Raw genomic sequence first — 26,043 nt, forward strand, 5'->3', positions numbered from 1 at the left:
ACTTCTCGACTCCCTTCACTGACTTCTCTCACTGACTTCACTACTCCCTTCACTGACCGACTGGCCTCGTCGTTTGCACGCTTTTATCCCTTCTTCCCGGTTTCTAGAAGCGTCGGGATGTTTCTTCTGCGTGCAGTACAGCTAAGCCTGGGGAAAGGGCGAGAGCTTTCTCGTATGTTCGAATCGTGACGGCATCGCTCGCGGACGCGTCACCCTCTCCTTCTAGAAAGATCCAGGCTTTGCCAGGCGTTCGATCGTGGTTACGGCGTCTGGTCGAGCGGGTGAGGAGGATGCGGCGCGCCGGCGTCTTTTGATGCTTGTTTTTTCGTCTTTCGCGCTTCTTGGGCGCGCGATTCGCGCCGTTCTGTCTCGTAGCAGTTTGAAAGCGGCCTCGCGCGCGCTTTATAACGCGATCGTTTGTGACACAGTGTCTTCGCGTTCCGCAACAACACTGGCTAGAGAGCTATCTCGAAGCCGCACTTTTATGCTTGGCGAAACAATGCAGTAGTCATCATCATCATCATCATCAGCCTGTCTACGCCCACTGCAGAGCAAAGGCCTCTCCCATGTTCCGCCAATCAACCCGGTCCTGTGCTTTCTGCTGCCACGTAATACCTACAAACTTCTTAATCTCATCTACCCACCTAATTTTCTGTCTCCCCCTCACGCGTTTGCCATCTCTTGGAATCCAGTCAGTTACCCTTAATGACCACCGGTTATCCTGCCGACGTGCTACGTGCCCGGCCCATACCCATTTCTTCTTCTTGATTTCAACTATGACATCCTTAACCCCCGTTTGTTCCCTGACCCACTCTGCTCTCTTCCTGTCTCTTAAGGTTACACCTATCATTTTCCTTTCCATCGCTCGCTGCGTCGTCCTCAATTTAAGTTGAACCCGCTTTGTAAGTCTGCAGGTTTCTGCTCCGTAGGTAAGTACCGGTAAGATGCCGCTGTTATATACCTTCCTCTTGAGGGATAGTGGTAGACTACCATTCATGATTTGATAGTGCTTGCCGAATGAGCCCCATCCCATCCTTATTCTTCTAGTTATTTCACTCTCGTGACAGCGATAGGGGGCGTGACACTGGAAGTTGTAAAGGAGTACGTCTACTTAGGACAGGTAGTAACCGCGGAGCTGAACCACGAGAGTGAAATGCAGTAGTAGCAGGACATAATGAAAATAGACTAGCGCTATTGTCTGTAAGCTGCTGTCTTTCGATTATTGCTGCACCTGTCTTCTGGCGGACAAAAGTTCGGTTCAGTTCCATAGTTATTCACTGTCAAAGACACATTCTCAACGTGTAGGAGGGTCAGTGGTTGCCTTCTAAATGTGCCCTTTGTTCTTCCTACCATCTGAGAAAGTCACGGAATTATGTCTCGTCGCGGGAGGCAGAGTGGTAGCGGTTGCGCACAGGCGACAGAACACAGCCTGGTCGAAGGAAAGACAACTAACCCAATATCGGTGCCGTTCAACGCAGCGTCCCAGAGTGAGCGGCTGACGTACGAGCGTGTCACGTAGTAGCCCTCCAGAGCGTTGCCGTCATCTACAAAGGGAACCTGCACGTGAGAAACCTAGCGTAAATACAAGCACTGCTGTCAGAACGCTGGATACTGGGAAGCCGTTCTTTGTGCACCGACATGGTTTCCCTCCGCTACAAAAGAGTTTAAAAAATGGGCATTTGTATTTGTTCACACCATGGCACATTGATTTACTCACGGCACACCTAAAGGGACTTCTTGGACAAATATGTGCTTAACTTTCTTCGAAATACATTTCGTGCAGAAAAGGCAATAGGTGTGTTTGATTTCTGTGGGGTTCAGATGGTGCCGCTGCTGTTCGCATGGTACAGGTGCAGCGCGCTTGCGGCGCCATCTCCATGTTTTTCTGTTTCTTAGCCCAGCGCGCTCGTGCAGGCTCGTTTGCTGTGCGCCCGCACTGGGAAGAAAACGTGCCGGAGGGGGATTTGCTAACTCGTTCTTTCTGCGGTTTGTTTGCATTGGTGTGTGACCTTCTGGAGCCACAGACGCGCTTCTCAAGAACGTTATGTAGCTTATCGACTCGGACAACGAAGACGAAGAGACCGCGCGTGATTTAAATGCGTCTGCAGTTTCCTCCGGCAACAAGAAGTCGGCTTTCATCATGTTCTTGGCGACCAAACAGGATCATAACTACTACGACAAAGTACGGACAGCGACCGCGGAATTCTAAGCAGCGGCGACGGGACTGCAACTGCTAATGCGTGATTGCCCCAGTCTCAGTTCTGGGGCTTGCCCACTGCACGCATCCACTTGCGCTTTTTCTGGGCGTTAGACGACTGACGGCAGACCTGCAGTGTGGCGCCAGTGAAGACGCCAAAAAAAGTGCAGGCAGCTTCGCACTAGTGGTGCCAAGTCTGAAGGAAGTGCGGAGTTGGGAGGCCTTCTTTGTTTCTCCTTACTTTTATCTTACTTTCTTCCTTATTTCTGTTTCTTGTAAATCTCCTTGTTTATCATCAAAACTCTTACCCGCCCATGCCAATTTTGGTCTACACCAAGCTAGGGAGGCGATCATGAGAGTAACTAGACTTAATAATAATATCTGGGGTTTAACGTCCCAAAACCACGATATGATTATGAGAGACGCCGTAGTGGAGGGTTCCACAAATTTCGACCACCTGGGGTTCTTTACCGTGCACCTAGATCTAAGTATACGAGCCTTAAACATTCTCGCCTCCATCGAAAATGCAGCCGCCGCGGCCGGGATTCGATCCCGCGACCTTCGGGTCAGCAGTCGAGCGCCATAACCACTAGACCACCGTGGCGGGGCAGTACCCAGACTTAGGCGGCTAGAGAGATAAGTAGGTAGAAACGCTCAAAATGCCTTGGGTTCGCTACGAAATGCTTCGCATTTAAAAGCTCGCTAGCGTGCACTGATTTCCGGACGTATCAGTGCACCGCAAGCGCGTTGTGCAGCGAGTTTCGCATGCTGCCTAGCTGCGGCGGGAGGCGCAATGGCGGCCGTCGTAGCAGACGACGCGGCTGTCCTCACCCTCAGCGGAGCGCGCGGGCATCAAGGTATCGTAACATGCGCATGTTGTTGGCGCTACATCGACGTGCGCGATGAAATTCAAGCGGTACACAGCGTGCATGCGAAAGCCTCCGAGATCAGGTGGCACCCGGTGACCATACCAAAACGTTTCGCGATTTCTCCGCCGGGAGTAGGGCGCACATGCCCCGTCGCACTGTGAAAAAGGAGGACTGGAGCTGAAACCGCGAATGACGCAGAAGTCGCTATATATATTTTAGTCTAGTACACTCCCTCAACATTTGTTAACTATCACATCTGCAGCTGAATCTACGGAAGGGCACCTCCGGTTCGCCTCCTATAAGCGCGAGTACTCAGATTGAAGGGCGCGATAAAAGAAATCACCATGTAGCTTTTGTGAAAAAAGAAACCCAAAAATGGTCGACGCGCTTTACGCAGCAGCCAATTCACGTAATAATCAGCAACCGAAATCTTTCCTATAGCCCGATGCTGTCTCTTGCCTCGTGTTCTTATTCACGTACCCCATCGTAGAAGCCAATGTCCATGTTGAGCGCTTTGGAAATATTCGGAGCGAAACTTTCGAGTCGAAGTTTCTCCAGCTGAAAAAAAAGAAGAAAAACGAGCTAATATTAAGCGGCCTTTTATACATGACAATGAGTCGCAGTCGACGTTTATTATGCATTCAAGAGGAAAGCGAAAGCAAAAACCGCGAATGCAATTGCCTATGTCAAACATATGCACGAGCAAGATATTTTCAGGCTTCAGTTATGAGCACTGGTATCTCGAAAACTGTACGTGCGAACTACACTTGCATTTCTCAAGCAGCAAGTAGTGCTTGCTAACATGACGTCAGAAGGTACATGAAGTCCAAGTGTTCTCACTTTTACAGTGTGGCGTACCTTGGTACGCTGAAAGATGAAGTGTTATGAGAGCGTTGCCGTTTGCATAGGTACCCAATAAGTCAATATACTGCATTTCTTATAATAGTACTTCATGTTCTATTTGCATGATATTTCCACCTGGCGTACCAATACGCCTCATTGAATGCCGAAGAATAGATAAGAAGCGTATGGCAGCTCCGCTACTGTGAAAGCTGAGGAAGTGCGTCGCACGGGGAACCTAGCGATTGCCGTTCGTAATGTTCCCACTGTTCCGTTTATCGAAGAGTCGATGACGCCAGTGTTTGAGGTAAGCATGTAGGGCTTCCCCGGCACGAGTAGAATCTTGTTAGGGAGATTCACAAGCTTCAAGATTCACAAAAGTAGCGCACAAGTAGGGACATGTGCACTACTTTTTGCGGCGTTTTATCGACTTCCTGCTTACAGCAGTTGAGATACGCGTCGTCTGCACCGAGTTCCGTCAGGTTGTATCCCCCAACAGATGCAGGACGCCGCGCCGGCGAAGCGTAGGGAGAGGAACAATCGCGCGCTCGGCGCGCGGCCCCGAAGTCAGACGCAGGTTTCTAAAATGTTTTAGACCTTGTTCATACATTTTCACCCGGTTTTGAGCCTGTATGTTATGGCCTGTTTTGAGCGCTGTACTGCGAGCGTGATCACGCAACATGATGTGCTTGGATGGACGACAAGCCGGGCCCCGAAAGTGCTCCGCACTTAAAAGGGTTTGTGCGCTTCTCGGTTTCGCATGTGGACAGTGATATCGTTACCCTGGCGCTCTCGCCCACTCTATCAAACTCTCGACGTTTAGTACGTCTTGTGTCACTGCAGTAAAACTACTTTAAGCGAATACTTGGACATGAAAAAGGTAGCACAGGGTTTTTTATGCTATAAAAATATGTTTCACAGAGCATTTTATGGCTTTTCAATCCTGCGCTCGCGATGAGCATTAAAAGAATTTTGTGAGGTCATATAGAGCGCATAGGGCTTGTATTGTAAACTGTAGCGTAGCGAGAAATTTTTATCGTGGGAGGGGAATTGAGTCATACATTATACAAGTTCGTGCGTGCGTTTGCATGCGTGCGTGTATATATACAAAAATTGCTAAATTTCGGAAGGGGGGAGAGGCGGTGTTAAACCCCCGCCCGTGGTGACGCCAGTGATGATAAACTACATTTAAACACAAACTCTTGGCATGAAATAAACAAATGCTTTGAAGCAGTTACCTTGTAGTTGCACACTGCGTAATCGTCTATCCGTGACTTCGCGTAGTCGCTGAAAAAGCTGCTGAAGGCCGACACTACGCCGGTGAACTTGGAGAAGTGCTGCATGAACAAGAATTGAACACGTTCAAAGCGTAAGGGTCTCTGTGGTGGTATGTGATAGGAACTGAAGAGCTATTTTAATGCATTTTCCTCGAGTTACCAGAAAGTGCATTAAGATACGTGGCTTACCCCGAGCTCGAAATACATTGTTCGTTGCAGCCCCATCTCTCGTGATTGCTTTCTGGGGCTTCTCAACATCACGGATATTGCGAAACTAGCTAAGGTATCAGGAAAATGAACTGATATATCAGTGTAGGCAGAGAAACTTGCCGCAGACTGAACTTAATCTGTATCCAGATATTTTTACGCGTTCACAAATTTGTTCCTTAAAGGCGCTTGCTGCCTGCACACTTCTGGTCTTGCACAGGAACGCAAAGTAGGTAAGACTAACGCGAATGGGTTTTATAGGTCGTTTTCATGCGAGACGCAATTAATTTGCTTAACCAATGAGCTTTTCGCTGACCTTGAGAACGGCGGTATCGTCGATTGCGTATTCTTAGATTTAGAGAAAGCACTGAAGATTGTATTTTAGAGAATATTAAGTTTAAAATGAAGTAATTTAAACATCGGCCATAAACAATTTGCCTAGGTTGAGAACTTCCTAAGAGAACGCACTTTGTGACAGCTAACAATTTTGATTCTCCGTGCTGTCCTGTTACTTCCGGTGTGCCGCAGGGTTCTGTCCTTGGCGCCTTTACATTTTAACGCCAGAGTGTTTCGTGCCGGGGTCCGCAAATATTTCACTGACGTCACTTCCGTGGTGGATATGACGTTCAGTCAAAATCCACGCAAACAGGTCACGAAGATTTCCGCCGAGGCGCTCGGTCGGCGCATCAAACGTATAGAACTTCTTGGGCAGCGAAGGTAATTACCGGGTGCTCTAACCACTGCACCTCCAGCATTCTTGCTTACTGGCAGTCTTTCACGCATTATATGCACTTAGAAACGCTTAACAGAGCACAAAAAACAAAGACTGACATCAGTTTACTGCGGTTAAATTGTACACAAACTACATACGTCCGTCCCGATGGCGTGACGATTCATTCTAAACCCGTTTATTACAGTCCGAAGTTGTCAGTGCTGCAGGAAAGTACTTTGCCGATGTATTGAGATACAAGACACACGCTAGGGCAAAAGGTAATATTTGGGGCGTCTTTCTGCCACACAACTACAGTCGTGCCTGCGTTCCTTTCTCGAAAACTGTGCGCTGGCTACATTCCTATCAAGGGTGCACGCTGAAACTTGCACGCCGTTCGTGATAGGGAGGTAACGCACGTGCCGATAACACAAGGAATGCAGCACGCGAGATAGGGATATTCATAATGTTTCGTGCTCCGACAACACTGGGCGCATACGCCACTTTGTGCTGCGCACAGTCTCGGAATTGTCGCGCAAGTAGCAGTAGTGGGCGGAGCTTCCGGGCGGCGAAAATGCGGCCGCTTTCCTCCACATCGGAAGTGCACCCGTATACAGGAACGTCAAACAAAACAAACATCTCGAGGTTTCATTTTGGTGTCAGGAGTCCTTTAGCACCATCCTTGCGCTTCCGTCCGTGTCGTTCTTTGTTGCGTGGGCGTAATGGCGATGACTACAGAATTATAGAGCGAGTGGTCCTTCCAGGCAAAAGGCGCACCATGCTGGACTTTCTGCAGCGATTTCTCGTTCTTGGCATCTATCGAAGGCCTTCGAAAAATGCTTCAGCTCTTCTTCTCTTAGCTCGTTTTATGCAGCGCCGTTTTGGATAACTCCTTCTTTGTGAAGGAATAGATCTGTGCCAATCTTCATTTCCGCTGGCTTCTATATCAAATATACCATCTTGGAGTGAAAGAGGGTCATGATACTGTCGCACAAAACTCGAAAATAAAGACTAAACGGCAGAAAGAAGCAAGAAAGCCGGCCTCTTACTCTTTATATTCAAGCGTCGCCCTGCAATATTATGTGCTTCAGTATGTACCAACGCCATAGGTCGTCAAAAAATGTAGAGCTCACTCATACTCACTCATGGAATATATTTTGCCCTTAGGGCTCACTCAGACTCAGACTCGCCAAAATTTACTTGAACCGGAGTCACTCGGACGCAGACTAGCTAAAAATGTTCTCAACCGGACTCACTCGGACTCAAACTCACCTAAATATTACTCACTCGGACTCCGACTCATGCCTCGATCTCAGTCTGAGTGAGTCGACTCAGGAGTCCGTTAGCGTATAATTAGCTTATTCGATCAGGATGTCAACGTACTTCAACGCCGATAGGGAGTTTTAGTATAGCGGAAAACAGCAAACGCAAGGATTTAGCGTTAGCGTTGCGTGCTCCAAACTGCGCGTGCGCAGAACGTGAACGTAGCCCGCGCTCTCACGTACGTATGCTATTTCCAGAATATAGCGTTCAACGCTAACGCACGCAAGGGATACCGCACGTAGGGCAAGATGGCTACGCCTGTTGAAGCGAGAGCCATCTCATTCATTCGCAAATAATGCTTCTATTTGACTTAAATTTCAGTAATGATGCTTCGCCAGCCGTATACTGCCGATAAAACAGCTCCGTTTCCGAGAACCACTGTCGATTAGCGGTGCAGAAGGCTTAAACAAGGTTTGTTTACTATGTACGCTCTTGTTTGCTGTAGCCGCGCAGAGATGCCGACGCGGCCTTTATTCGCCTGTTTCCAAGACACGGCCAATACAGCCAAGTCGAGACCTGTCATGACTCGCATCCGTTGAAACATTTTCCGCGGCAGTGCACGAATATGTTGTCGGCGATAACGGAGGCGCAGCAACGGTGACTTTGGATCAGCTTGACGTAGTGGCGCACTTGTGGATTCGGCAGTGCATGTCTAGATGGCACGGTATGTGATTGCGTTAGCGGGAATGCCTTCCGCTGTACGCAGCGGAATTGGCACGCAGCAGTCTTAGCGTTAGCGTTGAGACGCACGCTAACGCTAACGTAAGCGTTTTCTGCTATACTAAAGCTCCCTAATATCTCGCATAATTGGTGTTCTACTATACGCATTTTCAGCTCGTACCATCACATACGTGTTATCAGTGATTGCAATCAAGTAAGGACATTTTTATTGAAAGATATGGCTCACACGAGATATTGCTATCAACAATTTCCTTTGAAAAATTTTGCGGGGCGTTAAGGCACGCTTTTGATCAATAAATATTGAGTGAGCGTATGAACGCTAGCGCGATGAAGTACCTGTGAGTAGAAGTGAGTGTCAACGCGAGCCGTCATGACTGGTAGTTATGTTGAAGTTGAGTAGTTATCCAACGCACCTAGGAAAAACTAATTGGGAAACAAAAGCACGATCACGACACGATAGGAAACCAACTAGGACACAAATGAAACAGATCGGATGCCGGCATGCTGGTTGTTTTGGTCACGATTGTTGACGCAGCGCTGGTTTATTGGATCTATCTCAGTTTGATTCAAACAGATTCAGGGGGTTCATTTTTATTCGAAACTGCCTTGTTGAGTTCACGTGAACACTTTGATTACAATTGTTTTAAAAGTGAAAGATACTCAGGCGCGCTTTACGATCCCGCAAAATTTGTCCCCATTTCGGTTTCTGGATTTGGCTCTTTTCGAAAAAAAAAATCGCCACAATAAAGCTTTATGGTTTTCTTACAATTTAGCACTGCGAGATACGTGAAGACGACCTTTTCATATATGTTATGTATCCAGGGGGAGACGAAGTGAGATGATAACTATTGCTGCCACCCGCCCAAATAACTAAGATTAAATAATGAACTTCTTAATGATCGCAGTAAGGACGCAGGAGCCACGGACGAGCGCGAACTTTCAACCAACTTTTCCGTCGTCGCAGTCAATATATATGCAGTAGGGTACACATTTGGGCTGGTTGGTTCATGATTACGAGTGAGAAACAGCGCTAAAAAGACGGGACAAGAGAGGACACGAGACCATGGCGCTTAATAACAACCAAATGTGTTTTATTCCTTCAGTCAGCATAAATATACTTCCCCACTATCGCAATGAAACTACAGAAAATTGAAGAGTCAGCCTGCGCAGAGGCAGTAAGGCGATCAATGAGACGTAACCAGTAATTAAGAAAAGCTTTATTAAACCATCTGGATTAACCCAGTGATAAACACAGTGGCTGCACGTTTCAGCGTCCTTCAGAGCTACGTACAACGCGAGAATACTTGGGAACGGGAAAGGCAACAGCGGCTGCGAGAGGACCCCGAAGCGATGGAAGCCCTATGCGCGAACGACGAGGTATCCGTAGATCTATATGGGAGGTGCGAGCGCTCGGTTTCAGCGCGAGTTTCTGTCTCTGGAGTTTATACAGCCGTGTTGTGTCTGTGACTGTTGTTTGTGGTTTAACTCGAACCTCCCTGTGCTGAGAAGCAACTTAGAAGCAACCTAGCATTACCTAGCTAAACCCTAGCAACAACCTAGAAGTAACCAGATCAGACTTTACAATCGTCCAGGTTCGCTGTTTCAAGCCTTACGCGACTTATTGCAAGCTTAGCCTTTCTTTATTTTTTTTCAAGGGGGGGGGGGGGGGGGGGGGAGGAGGGGGGCTTTAACTTGCTTCACTTTTCCGGCCCTTGCGAAACACCAAATTTCATGACGGTGGCCCGCTACATGAAGTGAGCTTGAGACCCCTGTTCCAGACTTACGTATGTTTCTACAGGGAACCTTTTTGAGCACTGCCTCCCTGTTATGTTTCGCTTACGCTTGCGCAGATGTGTGCAGCTTCGGTCGTACGAGTGTGATCATTTGTCAGAGTATTGTGGTTGTTGTTGCACGATGCGTGGAGCAGTCCGTTGATATGTGGCCTCGGCGATTCCGGTGTGAATCGCGGAGGCCACGGTTGATAAGCGTTAGTTTTCATGCTCCCTGCAGAACCGGATATGTTCCTTGGAGGTAATTCGTGCTCAGTAAGTATCCTATCCAGTGGGATTTCTACAGGGAGCATTTCTGTGGGACTTGTTGCAAGTAAAACGCCCAGCAGTATGCTGAGTGGTGAGTGAGCGGTCTTGTTAGCATCTATTTGGCACGCTCTTAATAAAGTGAATTATAGGAGATCATTTATATCTAACCTGAAAGCACCCTTGTGGGATAGACCCTGAACGTACTTACGTTTTTGAAGTTGAGCGAGTTTTTCTTGACGTAGTGTTCGAAATGCAATGCGTGCATGGTCAACGACATGACGGCATCGACGGTGCGCAGGCAGACGCGCCAGCGCTCTGGCAGTTCGCGGTAGCCGAGCTGGCGCTCCCACTGCAGCTTGGAAAGTGACTGCGCGCGAGTCGGCAAGAACGCCGCCAGGGCACACATCACGCGGTAGCCCAAGTAGTTCAGCAGTGTATGTCTGCGTAAGTGGCATGTAGTGCGCATTAGCTACTTCACACATTTGCGGCGTCACAAATTTACGACAAGTGAACTGAGAGACAAACGTACGACAGTTGCTCTTGAAGCAAACACTACAATTTAGAAAGAGCGTTGCAGAACATAGCTGGTGTCAGTGAGAAGACTGGGCTCACGAGGCGCCAATTTAAACTGCAAGTAAGTTGGTTCTTCACTGACAGGAACTTGATTCTTAGCTCAATGCGCGTCTAATCCGCGTCGATTTTTAAATCATTCTATGTATTGCAAGTTCTTCAATAGCGTGACAGATGAATCGAGATTACGAACGCCACAGGTGCTATAGGGAGATAGTCACAGCATTTAATGCGCTGAACTTCAGTATTTCAGTTTTAGCAGAAAGTCCGAACATGCGCACATGCACAAATAAGTATTTTTCAGAGCGTGTGCTCAAACAACAAGGAATAATGATCTGTGGAAATCCACAGTGGCACTTTGCTTGCTTACTGCGCTCACAAATAGCTGTCTCATTTCATGGCGCCAGCGGCACTGCAAAGTACTTGTGCGCTCACAGCTGACCAAATTAACTTTCTTTTGTACAGCTAAACGGACAGACACGCTAATATTCCTGTCTATGCCAACCTGGTGGTGGTCTCGAGAATCTTCATCAGCTTCTCCAGGAACTTGGGGGATTTGACGATGACCGTTGCATTGCCCGTGACCGCGTGATCATCGTCGAACAGGGCCGACAGGAACGCCGACCAGCTCCACTGTGACGCAGAAACACCAACGTTACTAAGAAATTAAAAAAAAAAAGATTTCCGCAGATTGTGGGAGTCGATTGCACGCGAAGCAGTCAGCGAGCAGTTGCCTATGCAGCATTTATTTATTATTATTATTATTTCCTTGCTTTGAACCAAGCGTTACGCGATCGATCGACGCCGTTGCGTACTTTGTGTAGTTGTGTGCATATAGTGGGCTTACCAGGCACGTTGGCTGCACTGGTGTAACGTCGGTATTAACGTTGGAGCACAGACATCAGTTTTGTCGAAACGAAGGGCACGCTACGGTTCGATGATATGTGCATATCGCGAGTAGCAGTCGACGGCGTATTCGTCCTGGGTCGAGAAACTCTTGACTACAGCTTGCCGAGTCATAGGAGTACATATGTAATGTCTATTGCATTGATATAAAAACCGATAGCCAACAGTGCTACCACAAATGACCTTGCCCCGACACGACGCCTGTATGAGGTCTTTCTGCAAGAGTTCAAGCACTGGCAGCGCTCTGTAGTAGAACACTTGACTGCCACGGAGAATGCATGGACTCTATTACGGCTGGAACTGTGATTTTTATTCTTTACCTCCACTGAGATTTCCCGTTCATCGACAGTGCCCCAACGCTCGCACCGGATTTTATGCGAGGTGGTTCATTAACGTTATCGTGTTAAGATTTCTCAGGTCTATTCTCGCCGTTCCTGGGTTGATGTAGACTGCGAATCCCTTGTTGCGCATACCTGCATTCCATGGGCCGTGGTGTGCAGGCATGGGCCACTTGCGACTGGGAAAGGGTTTCATGACGTATCCGGCAGGCATGTCGCGCTTTACATGTCATAACTTGTTATTTGTGTTCGTCACACACTCCCGTCCTCCGATGCGAATTTTGGCATATACCAAGTTAAGGGGACGAGCACAACCGCGCCCAGCTAGGCAGATCAAAATTTATTAGGGCGCCTGCTACAAATACGGTTGCGAAGTAGCCACTATACCAAATTTGTCATTTCGCGAAGTACCCAGTAAGCCTCTTGAGGCAGTACGCGCACCCGCGTAGCTGCACTCTACGTTGATGCTACAGCTGGTGATGATAATTATTTATGACCGATTTTTTTAATGACTGGGTGGGCAGCTTTAAACCCCACATTCTTTACTGAATTCATGGGCGTGACGACTGGTGCGCTTCTATGCTTCTGCTACGCAATACTAAGCAATTTCAGTTTAGAGGGCCTAACGGAATAGCGGGATCGAATTGCGCATGCGCAGTACGATACACTACCCATAGCGTTTACCGTAGGCATGCTATTTCTCAGATTTAAGGGCACCATGTTAGGTTTACGTAGCGTACGTAAAACATGGCGGCGGTTTCGGACGCCCGCTTCGACGTGAATTGAGCGTTGCTGTTGAAGGATTGACTTCCTCCGTAGCAAATCAGTCTGTCAAATGGCTTCGCTAACCTTCAAGTAGCTTCGACGACAGAGTATTATGGATGACTTAGCGGAGTTTTCGAGATCGCATCTCATTTCCAATGTTACCAGGCTTAACAAGAGAGCGACAATTCTGCAAGATATATTCTTTCGCATATCAACGTGCGAGTACAAACACCCCACTTTCTTTTCACGTCTTTTAAGGAGCCCAGCCACGCATGAGCAGCATCTGACCGTCGAGAACTCACGTTATCGGCAGCCTGCAGGTCCTCGAGTGTGACAACTTCGAACTGGGCCGATTCTGGCAACCAGCCCGACGTGCCGTCCATGCCCTGCATGCGATAAGGAGGCAATGCGTACATCATCAGCGCTAGTAAAGTAATGCCGTAGAGTATGCAGTGAGTTCGCCTTTTGTTATGTTCTGTTATGTAGTGAGCAGTTTTCATAAAAGTGCTGCTGCCAATGCAACCTGTAACGGCGGCAACCTGTAGAGGCAACTTGCCGCCGGCAGGGACCGAACCTCAACCTTCGGATTACGGCCCATATCAACCTTCGGATTACGGTTGTGTATGTCCCATATCGGATGGGACATACACAACGGATGGTACATATCGGATGGTACATACACAACGAAAACCAGTGAGAGTTAAGCCCTTCTCGATAACTCAGGCTCTGAGCTGCCGTACTCTTTACCGTCGAAACAAAGTGACAGTACTTGAAAATATATAAAGAAAATGCCGATACATCCTTGAGACCTCCTTAACCAAAAAAAGGGAGCCTAATAATTGTATTAGCGCTGCTTCTATGTTAGTGACAATGATAGATTTACGAACATATGTGTGAAAAAAGAAGATGTTCGCAGTGGCTTAGCTCGGCTATGCCAGGATAACGTAGCGTCAGCAAAGGTTCAGCTGATTGTTCTGAGCTTTCCTGATTGTCTAGGATTAGCTTGATTATCATGCTTACTGCTGCTACAATGACACACACGTGGTATACGTATATTATGTGGCACATGTGCATTTATTTTGCCAGGCAACTACTTCGGGATCCGATGAGTTAAGCTTCTCCGCTCTTCTGCGCCGTTTAGCAGCATTTGCGCTCTCCTTCTCCATGGCTAAACCACAGTGGCAAACGCCAGTCAGAGGCGCTATCAAGCGGCTCCAGCGCAGTGTTAGACGACGACTGCACAGCGAAGGCGAATAGCTGCGCGCGCGCCGGCGCCAGTACGTCTACCTCGGTTACGACGTCACTCCTCTAGAAAGCGCAGACCAGCGGCAGCGAGTGGCGCGCGGCAGGGCGGAGTGCGCGGGAGGTGCCGGCTCCGATGCGCCAGCTGTGTGACATTACTGATCCTCGCGCATGCGCAGCACGGCTCTTGAGGAGCCACGCGAAACTGGCTCGGCCAGGCCAGTGTAGCTAGCGCTACAAAAGCATCCGCGCGTGTGCAGGCCGCTACGGTAGCCTATAGTGGTTACGGTGCTCGGCTGTTGATCGGAAAGGCGCGGGCGGTCGTGTTACGATGGAGGCGATATGCTGAATGCCTGCCTACTGCGCGATCTCAGTGCACCTTAAAGACACGCAGGTGGTCAAAATCACCCGGAGCTCTCCAATACGACTTATTGGCCCAGTCGCCTTGGCTCGTTAAATTCTATAAACGAAAAAACGATTGCGTGATACACATGTTTAAAAAGCGGCTTCACGCATACGCCACGACGCTACTTCGCTTGTTGGCATGTGGTACAGCAAAAGCTCATTAATTCAGATTTCATGGAACCAGAAGAAATGTCCGAATTAACCGAATGCCAAATTATCGAACGTATCAATACAACAATCAACAACTGCCTATTACCTCAATGTACTTCCACTTTCTTAGTGAATACGTAAATCCAGTACTCATTTTGCATAAAAGCAGTGCAAAAGCCGTAATTTTCGTCATTCGCGAATGCGTTCAGAATGTGACCGCGGCTCAAGAGCCCCGTGTCTTAAGCCGAAACGTGGCCTGAACCCATCCCTTATATAGTGCCGCCACAACCAACATTACTACGTGCACGTGACCATAATTTTTCCACCGGAAAAATGGCCGGCAGCTCACCGTTCGCGCACCACAATGTAGCAAGTGAGTTTATTTGCCAGAACGCGGCCCGCGGCTGACGCTCTTCACCTTCAACATCTTCCACCATGTTTGAGTTTTGCGACACTGCGCTCGCTCTACCCCAAGTGAAAACGAAGCTGGAGTGAACCTGGCTTGCTATGCAGTCATGGATGGCGACCACACGTTTGCGGTGTCCTGATTTCTTTCTTGCGTCCGTGTTCGCACGCCCTGTCTTTTTAGAATGAATACTGGCTCAGCTCTCTTTATTATACGCCTTTCTGAAGGCCCGCGGGCATTTCGGTTGTTCGCGAGCGCCATTTTCTCTCCTTTGGGTGGCACACTTTCGATGCTTCGTGCCTGGCGCGCTCTGAGGATCCTCCGAATTAGCCGGGTTGCGGCCAAATATGACCGAATGAACGAGAGTTTGATACCGTTAAGCAATACATGTGCTCGCCGGGACCAGAGAACACGTCCGAATTATGCTATTTTCCGAATCAATGGCGGTCGCATTAACGAGCTTTTAACTGCAGTCATTTCCTGATGTACAAACCGGTTGAAGATAAGCATCCTAAGCATCCTACATCCTCTAGTTGTCTATTTTCTCTTTTCGAATTTGCTTCTTATGTTTAATAAGGTTACAAATCAAAGCAGCCTAGCTTTCTGATGGAAGCTTTATCGGTGAAATTTCGTGTGCGAAAAGAGCATAATTTTGCATTCTAGAGCTAGGCTCGTGATATATCGTAGATCGTCAGGTGCACGCTCCGAAGAACAGGCCGATAACACGTGCCTGCACTGCTTGCCACTGCGCATGCTCCGGCCGTCTGGCCTGAGAATGAAAGCCAAGACAATCGCCTCTTCAATAAACATTCATTCTTGTTCTTGCCATGAAGCGTCATGTTATTCTTCGCGCTTACTTAATATACTACAGCTCGGGCGCATTCGGGTGCAGCGAAGCCTCAGGCATAGAATAACCATATTTCCGTTGTGCTCATAAACTGAAGGACGTGTTCACATCTTGAAGCTAGAAAAGAAGCAGCGCTAAGGCAGAGCAAAGATACTAGAAGACGAGGAAAGTCTTCTGGTTCCTTTTTTCCTTATTAACCTCGTTTTTCAACTTGAAGACGTGCACCGACTAGCCGCCATCGATAGAGCGGCCGGCTGGGTTGGACGTTGGTCCCGGCTTCAAACACGGGACTGGGACGAATTCTTCATCAACGGAGAAACTTTTCTTTCTGATAAGTGCGTAGAGATTTCCGTTTATCTGTGCACTAATAGCGTGTGAACGCCAATTTTCATTTTTATAGCCCTTCCTACATCTTGCAATATTCGGCAGACCTGCTCTGGCTCGCCTTTCACCTGTTCTTCAGAATGTGTGCCTTCGCGACAACGAGAATATTTCAGCCAGATATCCCCAAACACTGCATGAGCACTTCACAGAGATTGTCTCGCCGAATTGATGCCGAGCACACTCTGCTACGCGCATTTTGTGCCCACTGCAATGATAAAGTGCTACACAAAGGCCAGAGGGTGGGGACTAATATAAAAGTGCGAAATTCATCTACCCCGTAGTGGCCAGTTGATTCGTCATGGCAGTCATTTCTTGCAATAAAGGGGCGCTCGTTCAGCTCAGTTTTATTTCCTTAAAGGCCCCATTCGGGGGGTGTTACATAAGGGGTGGGATTACAAATAAAAGACAAACAGCGAAGATTCAGTTAACATTGCGGATCATCAGTGATGCGTTCATGGAAAGTAGGTGATGATACAATGGTGACGATGTCATAGGGTAGGCCGTTCCAGTCTGAAGATGTTTTAAGGAATAATGAAGCAGCATAATGAAGCAGGTTGATTGGCGGAACATGGGAGAGGCCTTTGCCCTGCAGCGAGCGTAGACAGGCTGATGATGATGATGATGGCGATGATGAAGCAGAAAACGTAGTGGTGTGCGATGGCTGGTGGGCAACTTGAAGTGGATGACTGGTGCGGTGGGAAATGCGTGCTACGGCTGTGGTATACGGGGTTTGATTGAGGTGATGACGAATCAACGTTTACTGCGTCCAAGCTATATCGGTGGCGCATGCAGGCAGAAGTATAAACGAACTGGTGATAAAGGGTAGGGCTAGCAATGCGGCAACGATAAGAAAGGAGTGATAGGCCGGATGGCCTACTACTCCTGATGCTGATGTCATACGAATATGAGGAAGGAACGAACCGGGTGGCCCGATTTTGAACGGCTTCCAATGCCCTGTTTAGATATGCATGATGCGGGCTCCAAATGGCAGGTGCGTATTCTAATTTTGGTCTTATAAGTGGTTTATATGCGAGTAATTTAACCTGTGGTGGGGCAAGGCCCAGGTGGCGTTTAAGAAAACCGAGCGTTTTGTTCGATGCTGAAATGATGTCATTAACATGGGCTCGCAGTTGCCCAGTAAGCACCACCGGCCCTTGATATGTGTACACATAGGCGTGCGCAGGATTCTGCATTAGGCGAGGCGTAGGTTCATCGCAGCGCCCCCGTACCCCCTCGTCTGGTAGAGTCGGAAAGGAAACAAGCCTCGCAATAAATGCACAAATGACAATGAAGCGATGACGTGCTTCTCACAAAAGCCTGCCTTTGGTTCCGCAGGAGAAGGTGGGAAATAATCAGCTTTTTGAATGCCACTTCTGAGGTCCTCAGCCGCCATTATCGTCGAAAACCTGTGTCGAATGACGCAACCAGTCCGACTGCGTAAAGGTACGGGGCAGACTTGGCGCCCCCTTCCCCCAATTCTCACCTCGTGCGCACGCCTATGTGCGTGCAGGTATAAAGTAGCGCTCTAAGGCTACAGTGGCTTAGATGGTCACCTGCATAGGCACTGTGTATCCAGCCTTGATGCCTCTGCATCGCGGCGACGTATACCGCGAGGACGTGAGGGCATTCAAATGTCAAAGTGAGAACTCGCTTATAATATACACTGGTGACAGTCACGGTAATCATTCATTTCCCACATTTTTCTTGTAATTTTATGGGAAGATGCCACCTAGAAATGTAGGTGAGTGGGGGTAGCCGCGGTAAAATTTCAAAGGAACCGCCACTTGCTTATGCACAGAGGAAGTCTAGACTACACGAATCCACAGGCCTTGCATTATTAAGCGTACATTTAGAAGGGCGAAAAGTACCTGGGAACGATAATAGTTGCTCGCTCTCTTCCTGTGAAATGTCAGCGTCAATGCACGAATCAAAGACATTGGCGGTCAATGGCTGACATTTCGGAGTTAAAGCATCGACTAATAGAGGGACCACATCGGCGCTCGAGAAAGGTCAATAGGGTCAGAGGGCCCAAGGGAATTGGCGGTCAAAACAGCTGGTGCATACGTAAAGAGTTCGAGCTTTAGCAAAGCTTTATCACTGCAGTAGCGACTTTGAGAATGGCGAATCGAGGAATTCGAACGTTGTGGGTAACAATAGCGTCTGCGAGCGTGGACAGCATCGGTGCCTCGGGTGCAGAAAAGTCCACAAATGCGCAAGTTTCTTGCGCCATTGGTACCCGAGGCGATAGTGATCTTTTACGTATAGCTGTACCGGCAGCTAACAGGGCGTTGCTGAGGGCAGACAAAGCGGCTTCGGCACGAGCGCAGCCAATGACGGCAATGTGACGCGGCGGAAAGTCCAATCCAATGATGACATTATCTGAGTGCTAAGGCAGCACGATAAACTCGATGATGTGTTGTTCAGCCCGCAGCTGAAGATACCATGAGTTCTGTGCTGGCAATGCAAAGTCGCAGACTGCAATGGGATGTCCTAATCTTTCTCACTTTTCGTTAAAGATTCGCACGTTTGACAGAAACTGCAGCGCCCGTATCGACTGGTGCGAATGTAGGCACTAGTTCTACTTCGATCGTATCTGTTGGCGACAGTGGCTGCTCTGGGCATTTCGACAAGCTTGCAATTCGTGCCGCCGGAACTTCAACACGAACATGAAGAAGGCGGATTCCGGCCGTTCTCCACCTCGTGAACCGTCTATACCGGTTGGTACAAACATTTCAACTGTCACTTCGACACCTTCGTCCGTTTCAACGTAAGGGGCTCCAAGGTGACGTTTAGCAAGCGAATTTGGCTGAAGCACGACAATTCTGCGATGTACCTGTGAGTTCGTTTAAGTTTCGTATACTTCTCTCGTTCACGATCAACTAAGCCAACGCGCAAAGTTCCTTGGAAGAATAAAAGGGGCGATAGAGGCCGCAGCGTCTAAGGGGAAACGGTCGGGAAGACATCAGCTGAACGGAAGGCACAGCAGGCGTGAGGTCCCGCGCACCATCTTTCTCTAGTGGCGGCAGGAACGTAGGCGTTGTAGCGCATGCACAGTGTGTCCGAAGAATACGCCAGCACTGTGCTTCTCCTGTGCATACTCTCCTCCTCATGCGTCTGGAGTACCGTTCATTCATTTTGCTCTTCTCGCTGTCTTTGCTATTGCAATTCATACTCTGGGGCGTTAGGGGTTCACTCGCTTTCATTCTCCCCTCGTCCAGATCGTTCGTTCAGTTGCGACACAACGGACGACGCAAAGCCGAGGATGGGGCACGTAATATGAGCTGAGCTCTAAATCTGAGCGACCATTTGTGGCAATTTCCCGCAAGAATGTCATTTCCACAATATGTTTTATCCTGCAGATATGTGCGAGGGATAGCCCACGTTAGTGATAGACGCGCAGATTTCGTCGACAACTCACCACCTGAGTGGTTCCGATGCTTAGAAGGTTTCACCGTTGCAACTTGACGGACCTACTCACCTCCGCAAGCTGCTGCTCGAGGTCTACGATCTCCGCTGCGAGAGCAGCGGAGTCATTGCGCTCGTTGACGAAGTTCAGCCCATCGGTGACCAGTTGTCGGTAGCCGGGCAGATCGTATGACACATCGAAGTATCTGTGCCGAGTCAGCGACAATTCCGGCTCATCGATCTGCAGATGTCCGAAACATAATAAATGTCAGCAGGCTGCTGTTGTAAGTCTTTTTGCTATTGCGAGAAATAGCTGCCGTATCTTGCATCAGTTGTCTCTCACAGGCGCTTACTATATCGCATAAAATAGATACGAAATACACGACGAGAAAGGAAACTGAGGAGCCCAACTTACGTTGTCACCCGTCCATGAGGCCTCTAGTTGAGACCTTTGACTGAGCCCTTGTAATCGGTGGAAAGCTTAAAATCACCCACTCGTTACTCACCGACACTGTGTGACGCTTCGTGTGATTTTACTCTTCTGCAGCACATCACACCTGTTAATGAGGTTCCTTGCTCGGCATGACGCCAGTAGAGGGTCTTTTTACAAAGACGTTTCAAGCACCGGCGAGGCTGTGTCGTAGAATACTCGACTGCCACGCGTAGGGCCTACGTTCGATTCCAAGTGGAACGCTGTTTAAACCATTTCATGCCTTTAGCTCTCGTTCTCGACGGCCTTCGGGTGACCTCGAGCCAAATGCCAGTGCAGTTATTCTGACACGCACACGATTCAAAACGATATCATTCGGGCATGTAGCCAAAAGTTCCTAACGTCACGGTCTCTGCCACGTACCCTATCTACTGGGCCTCATTACTTACACTAGTTAGCGCCCAAGCAAGTTACAAAAAATTTAAGACAGCTACGCATTAGTGGTGCCAGAACTGAAGGAACAGCGGACCTGGGCGGCCTTGTTTATTTTAAATGCGAATGCATTTCTTAGTGGGGGGTTGTCGTGCGTCCCTGGTCGGCGTGCGCACAGATCTCTCCGCGCGCGCTCCTCCTCGCCCCTAGCAACAGCTGCGCCGCACCTAGCAACCGGAGCAGGTGGTGAGCGGCAGAGGGTAAGGGGGAGGAGGAGCGCGCGGGCGTGTGATGGCGCTCGCATCGCGGAGCAGCGGAGGGTAAGGGAGAGGAGTGTACCTGGTGAGGGCGCTCGCATCGCGGAGCGATGCGAGTCGGGAACTGATATCGCACGCCGTTGCCATGTCTCACGTTCGAGACGCGTCTCCGTACAAGGACTTGTACACCCTTGCCTACACCGGAGACGGAGTCTTTGTGGTGACCGTGTACCTCGCGCCCAACCTCGCTCTGGACGCCGTTGCCGCGAAGCTGGACGCGGCTATGGAAAGTGTGCGTATGCGCTCCAAACCCTCTGATCCCATTGTCTTGGTCGGCGACTTCAACGTTGAGGTGCGCAAGAAGAGTGGCGAGTGGCTGGTGGAGTACATGCAGACCAAGCACTCTATGCATTGTCTCTCTGCCGCCTCCGACAACACGTGCCCCCCTACCATTCACGGGAGTCGCATTGATCTGGTCTTTACGCGAAACTGTGCCGTGCGTATGCTTCTCAAAGACCCTTAGACCGTGCACTTCAGCGACCACAAGGCGGTGATTGTGGCCGTCAGGTACAACGATAACACGAACAGGTGCTGACGTATGAATAAATAATGCTTACGTGCACAGTCTCGTCTCTCTTCATTAACTAATCGCACACTCATCGGGTGCACCCAAATGCATTCGCATTTCCTGACGATCCCCTTCGGGGAGGTGCGGCTTTTTTTCTCGTTCTCGCCAGTGCGCTGCTCTTTTATACCGACGCTGACGTCACGGCTTTAGCTCCGCCTACGCTGCTATGCGGAATGGGTCGAGTAGTAGAAGGCGGGCTAGACAAAGTGCACGCGTGGTAGCACGCACATACCACCTGTGCTCTTGTGAAGGTTATGCGGTGCTGGAGATTCTTCGCGCGCCTTTGCGCGGTGCCATGCAGCCAAGTGTTCCGGAAAGACATTGATTAGCTGTCGATTTGCCTTGTACTATGTATTTTTTTTATTCACACATTTGATAGCTTTCTTACAGAAAACCAAAGGGCTGAGGGCTAAATGGCGCGAGCATGCGCCTGACTGAGGCTCTCACCCCTGTACAATCAGTGCTCGGAGAAGCAGCATAATTAAAAACAGAAAAACATTTTAGGTAGACACTAAATACATGATCGAGTAACATAAACAACATAACCAACATGATTAACATCAGTAGAATATATAACATGAGTGACGGAAGTAGCATAAGAAACAATACAACATATTCAGCCTGCAGTCGTTGGCACTGACAACGCAAGAATGGGCAACACATTTAACGATATTTGCAGATTTTTCTTTTATACACTGTTAAAGAGGACGATTATTTTATTATATCTAACAGTTCTTTGTTTGAATTTAAGAGCCTAGGAATTTCGTATCTCATGAATTGCGTCCCGTAATTTGATCTGGTCTTAGGTAGTTTATAGCTGATCACACGTAGGTTGCGGTCTGTGGTCGTTGAAGATAGCTGGACTCAAAATTTGTCCAGTTTTCTTTAATTGCCATGCTTACCTGAGCACTGTTAAATAATGTGCAAAATGCATTGGTTGCTGATCGATTGTCGATTACCTAACGAGTGGCTATCGATTGACTATGCAATGGTTTACCATAAATGTCGAGGCATTTGTGAGCAATTTCCAGAAATGTATTAGTTATTGATCGATTATCGATCGGCTATCGATGTAACTTTGAGCTGTTCGTAACTGCGTGAACGCCACAAGGGAAAACGTATGCAGGACCCACGAAGACAGCTCTCCTCCTAAGCGTGGTCGGCGACGACGGTTTGGAAGTATTCAACAACTTTGACTTCACTGAGGGCGAAAGTAAGCAGTATTATGACACCGTCACAAGAAAGTTCGACGAGTACTGCGCACTGCAGCTAAATGAGGTGCATGAACGTTACGTTTTTCGCCAGCGAATACAAGCCCAAGGGGAGCCAGCAGAGCAGTTCATCAGAGATCTAAGGAAACTAGCACAGTTGTGCAGTTTCGGCACCCTGGCTGAGTCGATGATAAGGGATAAGACTGTTAGGAACAAACAATGGTACGCGCGAAGCTGCTGCGCGAGAACAAGCTGACGTTGACGAAAGTTGAGCAAGTGTGCAAGGCAGCTGAGTTCTCTACCGCACGAAACGAGCTTTTGGACAGAGCACATCAAGTCGACGCACTGAAAGTGATGCCTAGCATAGAACCTCACACAGCAGAGGGCAACGCCATGGCACAGGACAGGTGCATCGACGCGGCAAGGGCAACGTCACGTAGAGGTGACCCAGAAGTGTTAAGTGCCGTAGGTGTGGGCGACGACACGCGGCTCAGAACTGCCCGGCATTTTGGCGCACCTGTCGGCGGTGCGCTGGTAAGTATCATTTTGCTGTTAAATGCAACAGCAACAAGCAAGTTGCGGAAGTCAAGAGCAGCGAAGACTTCGACATTCTCGACATATCAGCCAACAGGGTGAACCACCTACAAGACTGGCTAGTGCAAGCACATGTGGCGAACAAGGTGGATGAGCTTAGGTGGACACGGTGCTCAAGCCATTCTTCTACCGTACTGCATGTACAGCGCCTTTAACCAAGAATGCGAATGAAGCCTAGTAGCTCAGTCCTACGTGCGTACGACGGAGGGATTATCAAGCAATTGGGAACCGTGACAGGCTTTGATTACCATATCGATACATCTTCCTTCTTTTAGATTAGTTTGAACAACAAAACAAAAGCTTTTTGCATAATATCGTAGTTAGATTAGCGGTGACCAGTCACGCTCATGAACCCCAGCATGGACCCCAGGAAAATCAACGAATGCTTGAAGCGCGAGCAACACGAGATGCCGCGAGGAGAAGATATCGAGGCTGAAATCGCGGGAGCGAAATTTTTTTTCTCAACTCTATGCCAAGTCAGGCTGCCATGAGATACCGCTCGACGACGAGGCATCTAAAATATGCACATTTTCGACTCCATTCGGGCGATATAGATTTTTGAGGCTACCATTCGGAATCGCCTCGGCCTCCGAAGTATTCCAAAAAACCACGAGCCAAATATTTGACGCCATCCCAGGAGTGCGCGTTTACGTAGATGATATTCTAATATGGGCGCCCACAAGGGAAGAACATGATGAAAGGCTGAAAGCTGCCCTGCATGGAAGCAGCACGAAGTTCTGGTCTAACATTGAACGCGAGAAAGTGCGAAATAGGGCTGGCGAAAATTTCATTTTTGGGTGATGCAATTTCGGAAGAAGGCATCCAGCCAAACCCCGCGACAGTGAGATCGATGCTTGACATGCCAGCACCAACCGATAGGCTAGGAGTACAGCGAATGCTAGGGGTCGTCAATTACTTCAGAAAGCTTCTGCCAGCGCTAGCTGAAAAAACCCGCAGTTCCCCGAAGGGGAGTATGAGGAAGTGCGAAGCACGGGGTGATGCTATGAGGGGGCGCGCGCGACTAAACTGCAGAGCCGAGCGAAGGACACGGCAGCGAGAGAGCACGCGCCAGCCGACCCACGGAGGTCTGGCCGTTTTTAAGTGCAAAGCACTTTTACTGATGATGATGATCTGTCTTCCGAACTCGTTCCAAAGAACCCGCAACGCGTTCAACTTGTTGGCGGCGTTGCGCACGCCCGAGCCCCAGGTTGTTGTCGAACCACAGTCGATCGCACACCGCGCAGCTATATCCGAAGCTGCGGTCCAGGAAGTCTCGCTGGAAGTGGGCGTCCGGCCGATCAAATTCGAGGGCCCGCGCTCGCTCACGCATCGCGCGTCCCCGCGCCAGATCGGCTTCGGGGTGCTCGGCTCGCTTCGCACGCTTTCGTTCGGCGTCTCGCCGCCGGCCTTCATCACCACAGGCAATGCGCGGGGCGCACGCAGCCACGGAGCGGAGGGCGGAGCGCGCGCAGTCACGTGGTGCGTGACGTCGCTGCGCCGTTGCTACAGACGCTCCTCTCCGCTCTTCGCGCCGTTGCTATGGGACGGCGGATTCAGGGTCGCTTATAAAGTGCATTCGCACTTAAAAACTCAACTGATGTGCCAGTTCCTAAAGAAAGACCCAGTATTCGAGTGGAGCGAAAACCAGGCCAAGGAATGGAATGATCTGTGCAAATGCTTAAGCATGCAACCTGTGTTGTCACCGTTCGACACAAAAAGTAGTTACTTTAGCGCAAGTCAAGGAAAATTTACTCGTCAGGCATTTTGTAGTTCGGAAGCACCTCACAAAGACTACAAGATTTCGATTTTTGTAAGAGAAAAGAAAACTTCGACTTGTCTTGAAGCGTGGTCTGAACAAACCGGGGTGAGATGAAACGAATAGAGAATGTTCTACTCTGTTCGATAGTTAAAAATAAAGGCTGCGATGTATATGGTAGTTGGAGCTCTGTCATGGAGCTCCCGTGCCGAGAATGTGAAATAGAAAGCTGGAAGTATATTGCCACGCGTGCTTTCTGTGCTGGGCTACCGACGCCCCGCGTAGGCCAAGCGGAATGTTTGTGAAGCTTCCTCATCGTTTTGCAATGTTTTGATAAGATTGTGCGCACGACGCTAGTAGCCAATAGCGCGGTCAATAATATTTCGCTCGAATCCCCGCGAGTGTGTGCGAGAAACCGAGATGATCGGGAGACGCGCGTCGATATGCAAGGCCTGCAGAACCTCTACGCAGTGCTGAGTCCACGAGACGGTATCCGGCGCGAACTGTCGAGAAGCTCTTAATGAGATGCCATTTTGTATGCAGAGCGAAGGTAACGCACGCCTGAATACTCTAGAGACAACATCAATCGTGCCTTCTAATTACTGTAGCTCTGGCTCGATCAGCTACTGTTCAACGAAGCGTTCGGTGCTTGGAGTTAAGGTTTCTTCAATCTTTTTATCTTTCAGCATCAGATTAATAAGGACCTACCCGGCCCAGGAGAAGCATTGGAGTGCTTCCATCTGAATTTTTACTGCACGATTATGTCGGATTCCTGTACTATGACCACCACCGTGCGGGGCGGCCTTCAGGGACGCAGAGTTTGCCAGCCAAGGCAAGGCGTTGTGGTCGCTCACCACTTGGCCTTACCCTTCCATCGTGGAATAGCTGGTTCCGAGTTTTGATAGAGACATGCTAGCAGTAGCAATCACTATTTCAAGACCAGCTCTCTTCTGCACAAGCACAGCGCCGTATCCAGCACTGCTTTCGTTGGTGTTAATTTCGGCTTCGGCTTGTTTGTCCGAACGCGGAATAACTGGTGGCGACTGCAGGCGTCGTTTTAGCTCCTCAACTGCTTCAGTCTGTGGCGTTTCGCATTAGACATCGACGTTAGATTTCCTCAGAATAGTCAAAGGTGCGGCGATGCAGAAGAAGTTTTTCACGAAAAGTTCAAAGTA

At 49.1% G+C, this 26,043-nt stretch overlaps 2 protein-coding genes across 2 annotated transcripts in view; both read right to left on the minus strand.

The window, feature by feature from the left end:
* Positions 1–10,584, minus strand: part of LOC125756142 (neprilysin-4-like) — a 66,219-nt gene extending 55,635 nt beyond the window's left edge. Inside the window, exons 1-4 of the mRNA XM_049415442.1 lie at positions 10,351–10,584; positions 5,145–5,243; positions 3,547–3,624; positions 1,454–1,557 (exon numbers count right to left, since the gene is read on the minus strand). Coding sequence (XP_049271399.1) covers positions 1,454–1,557; positions 3,547–3,624; positions 5,145–5,243; positions 10,351–10,548 — 479 coding nt within the window. The 5' untranslated portion in view covers positions 10,549–10,584. The remainder of the gene's footprint in view (positions 1–1,453; positions 1,558–3,546; positions 3,625–5,144; positions 5,244–10,350) is intronic.
* A 612-nt stretch (positions 10,585–11,196) lies between these two features.
* LOC119389152 (neprilysin-1-like) overlaps positions 11,197–26,043 on the minus strand; it is a 47,251-nt gene continuing 32,404 nt past the window's right edge. Inside the window, exons 4-6 of the mRNA XM_049414991.1 lie at positions 19,634–19,801; positions 13,024–13,107; positions 11,197–11,345 (exon numbers count right to left, since the gene is read on the minus strand). Coding sequence (XP_049270948.1) covers positions 11,208–11,345; positions 13,024–13,107; positions 19,634–19,801 — 390 coding nt within the window. The 3' untranslated portion in view covers positions 11,197–11,207. The remainder of the gene's footprint in view (positions 11,346–13,023; positions 13,108–19,633; positions 19,802–26,043) is intronic.

This window comes from Rhipicephalus sanguineus, chromosome 4 (genome assembly GCF_013339695.2).
Source record: "Rhipicephalus sanguineus isolate Rsan-2018 chromosome 4, BIME_Rsan_1.4, whole genome shotgun sequence".
NCBI lineage: Eukaryota > Metazoa > Arthropoda > Arachnida > Ixodida > Ixodidae > Rhipicephalus > Rhipicephalus sanguineus.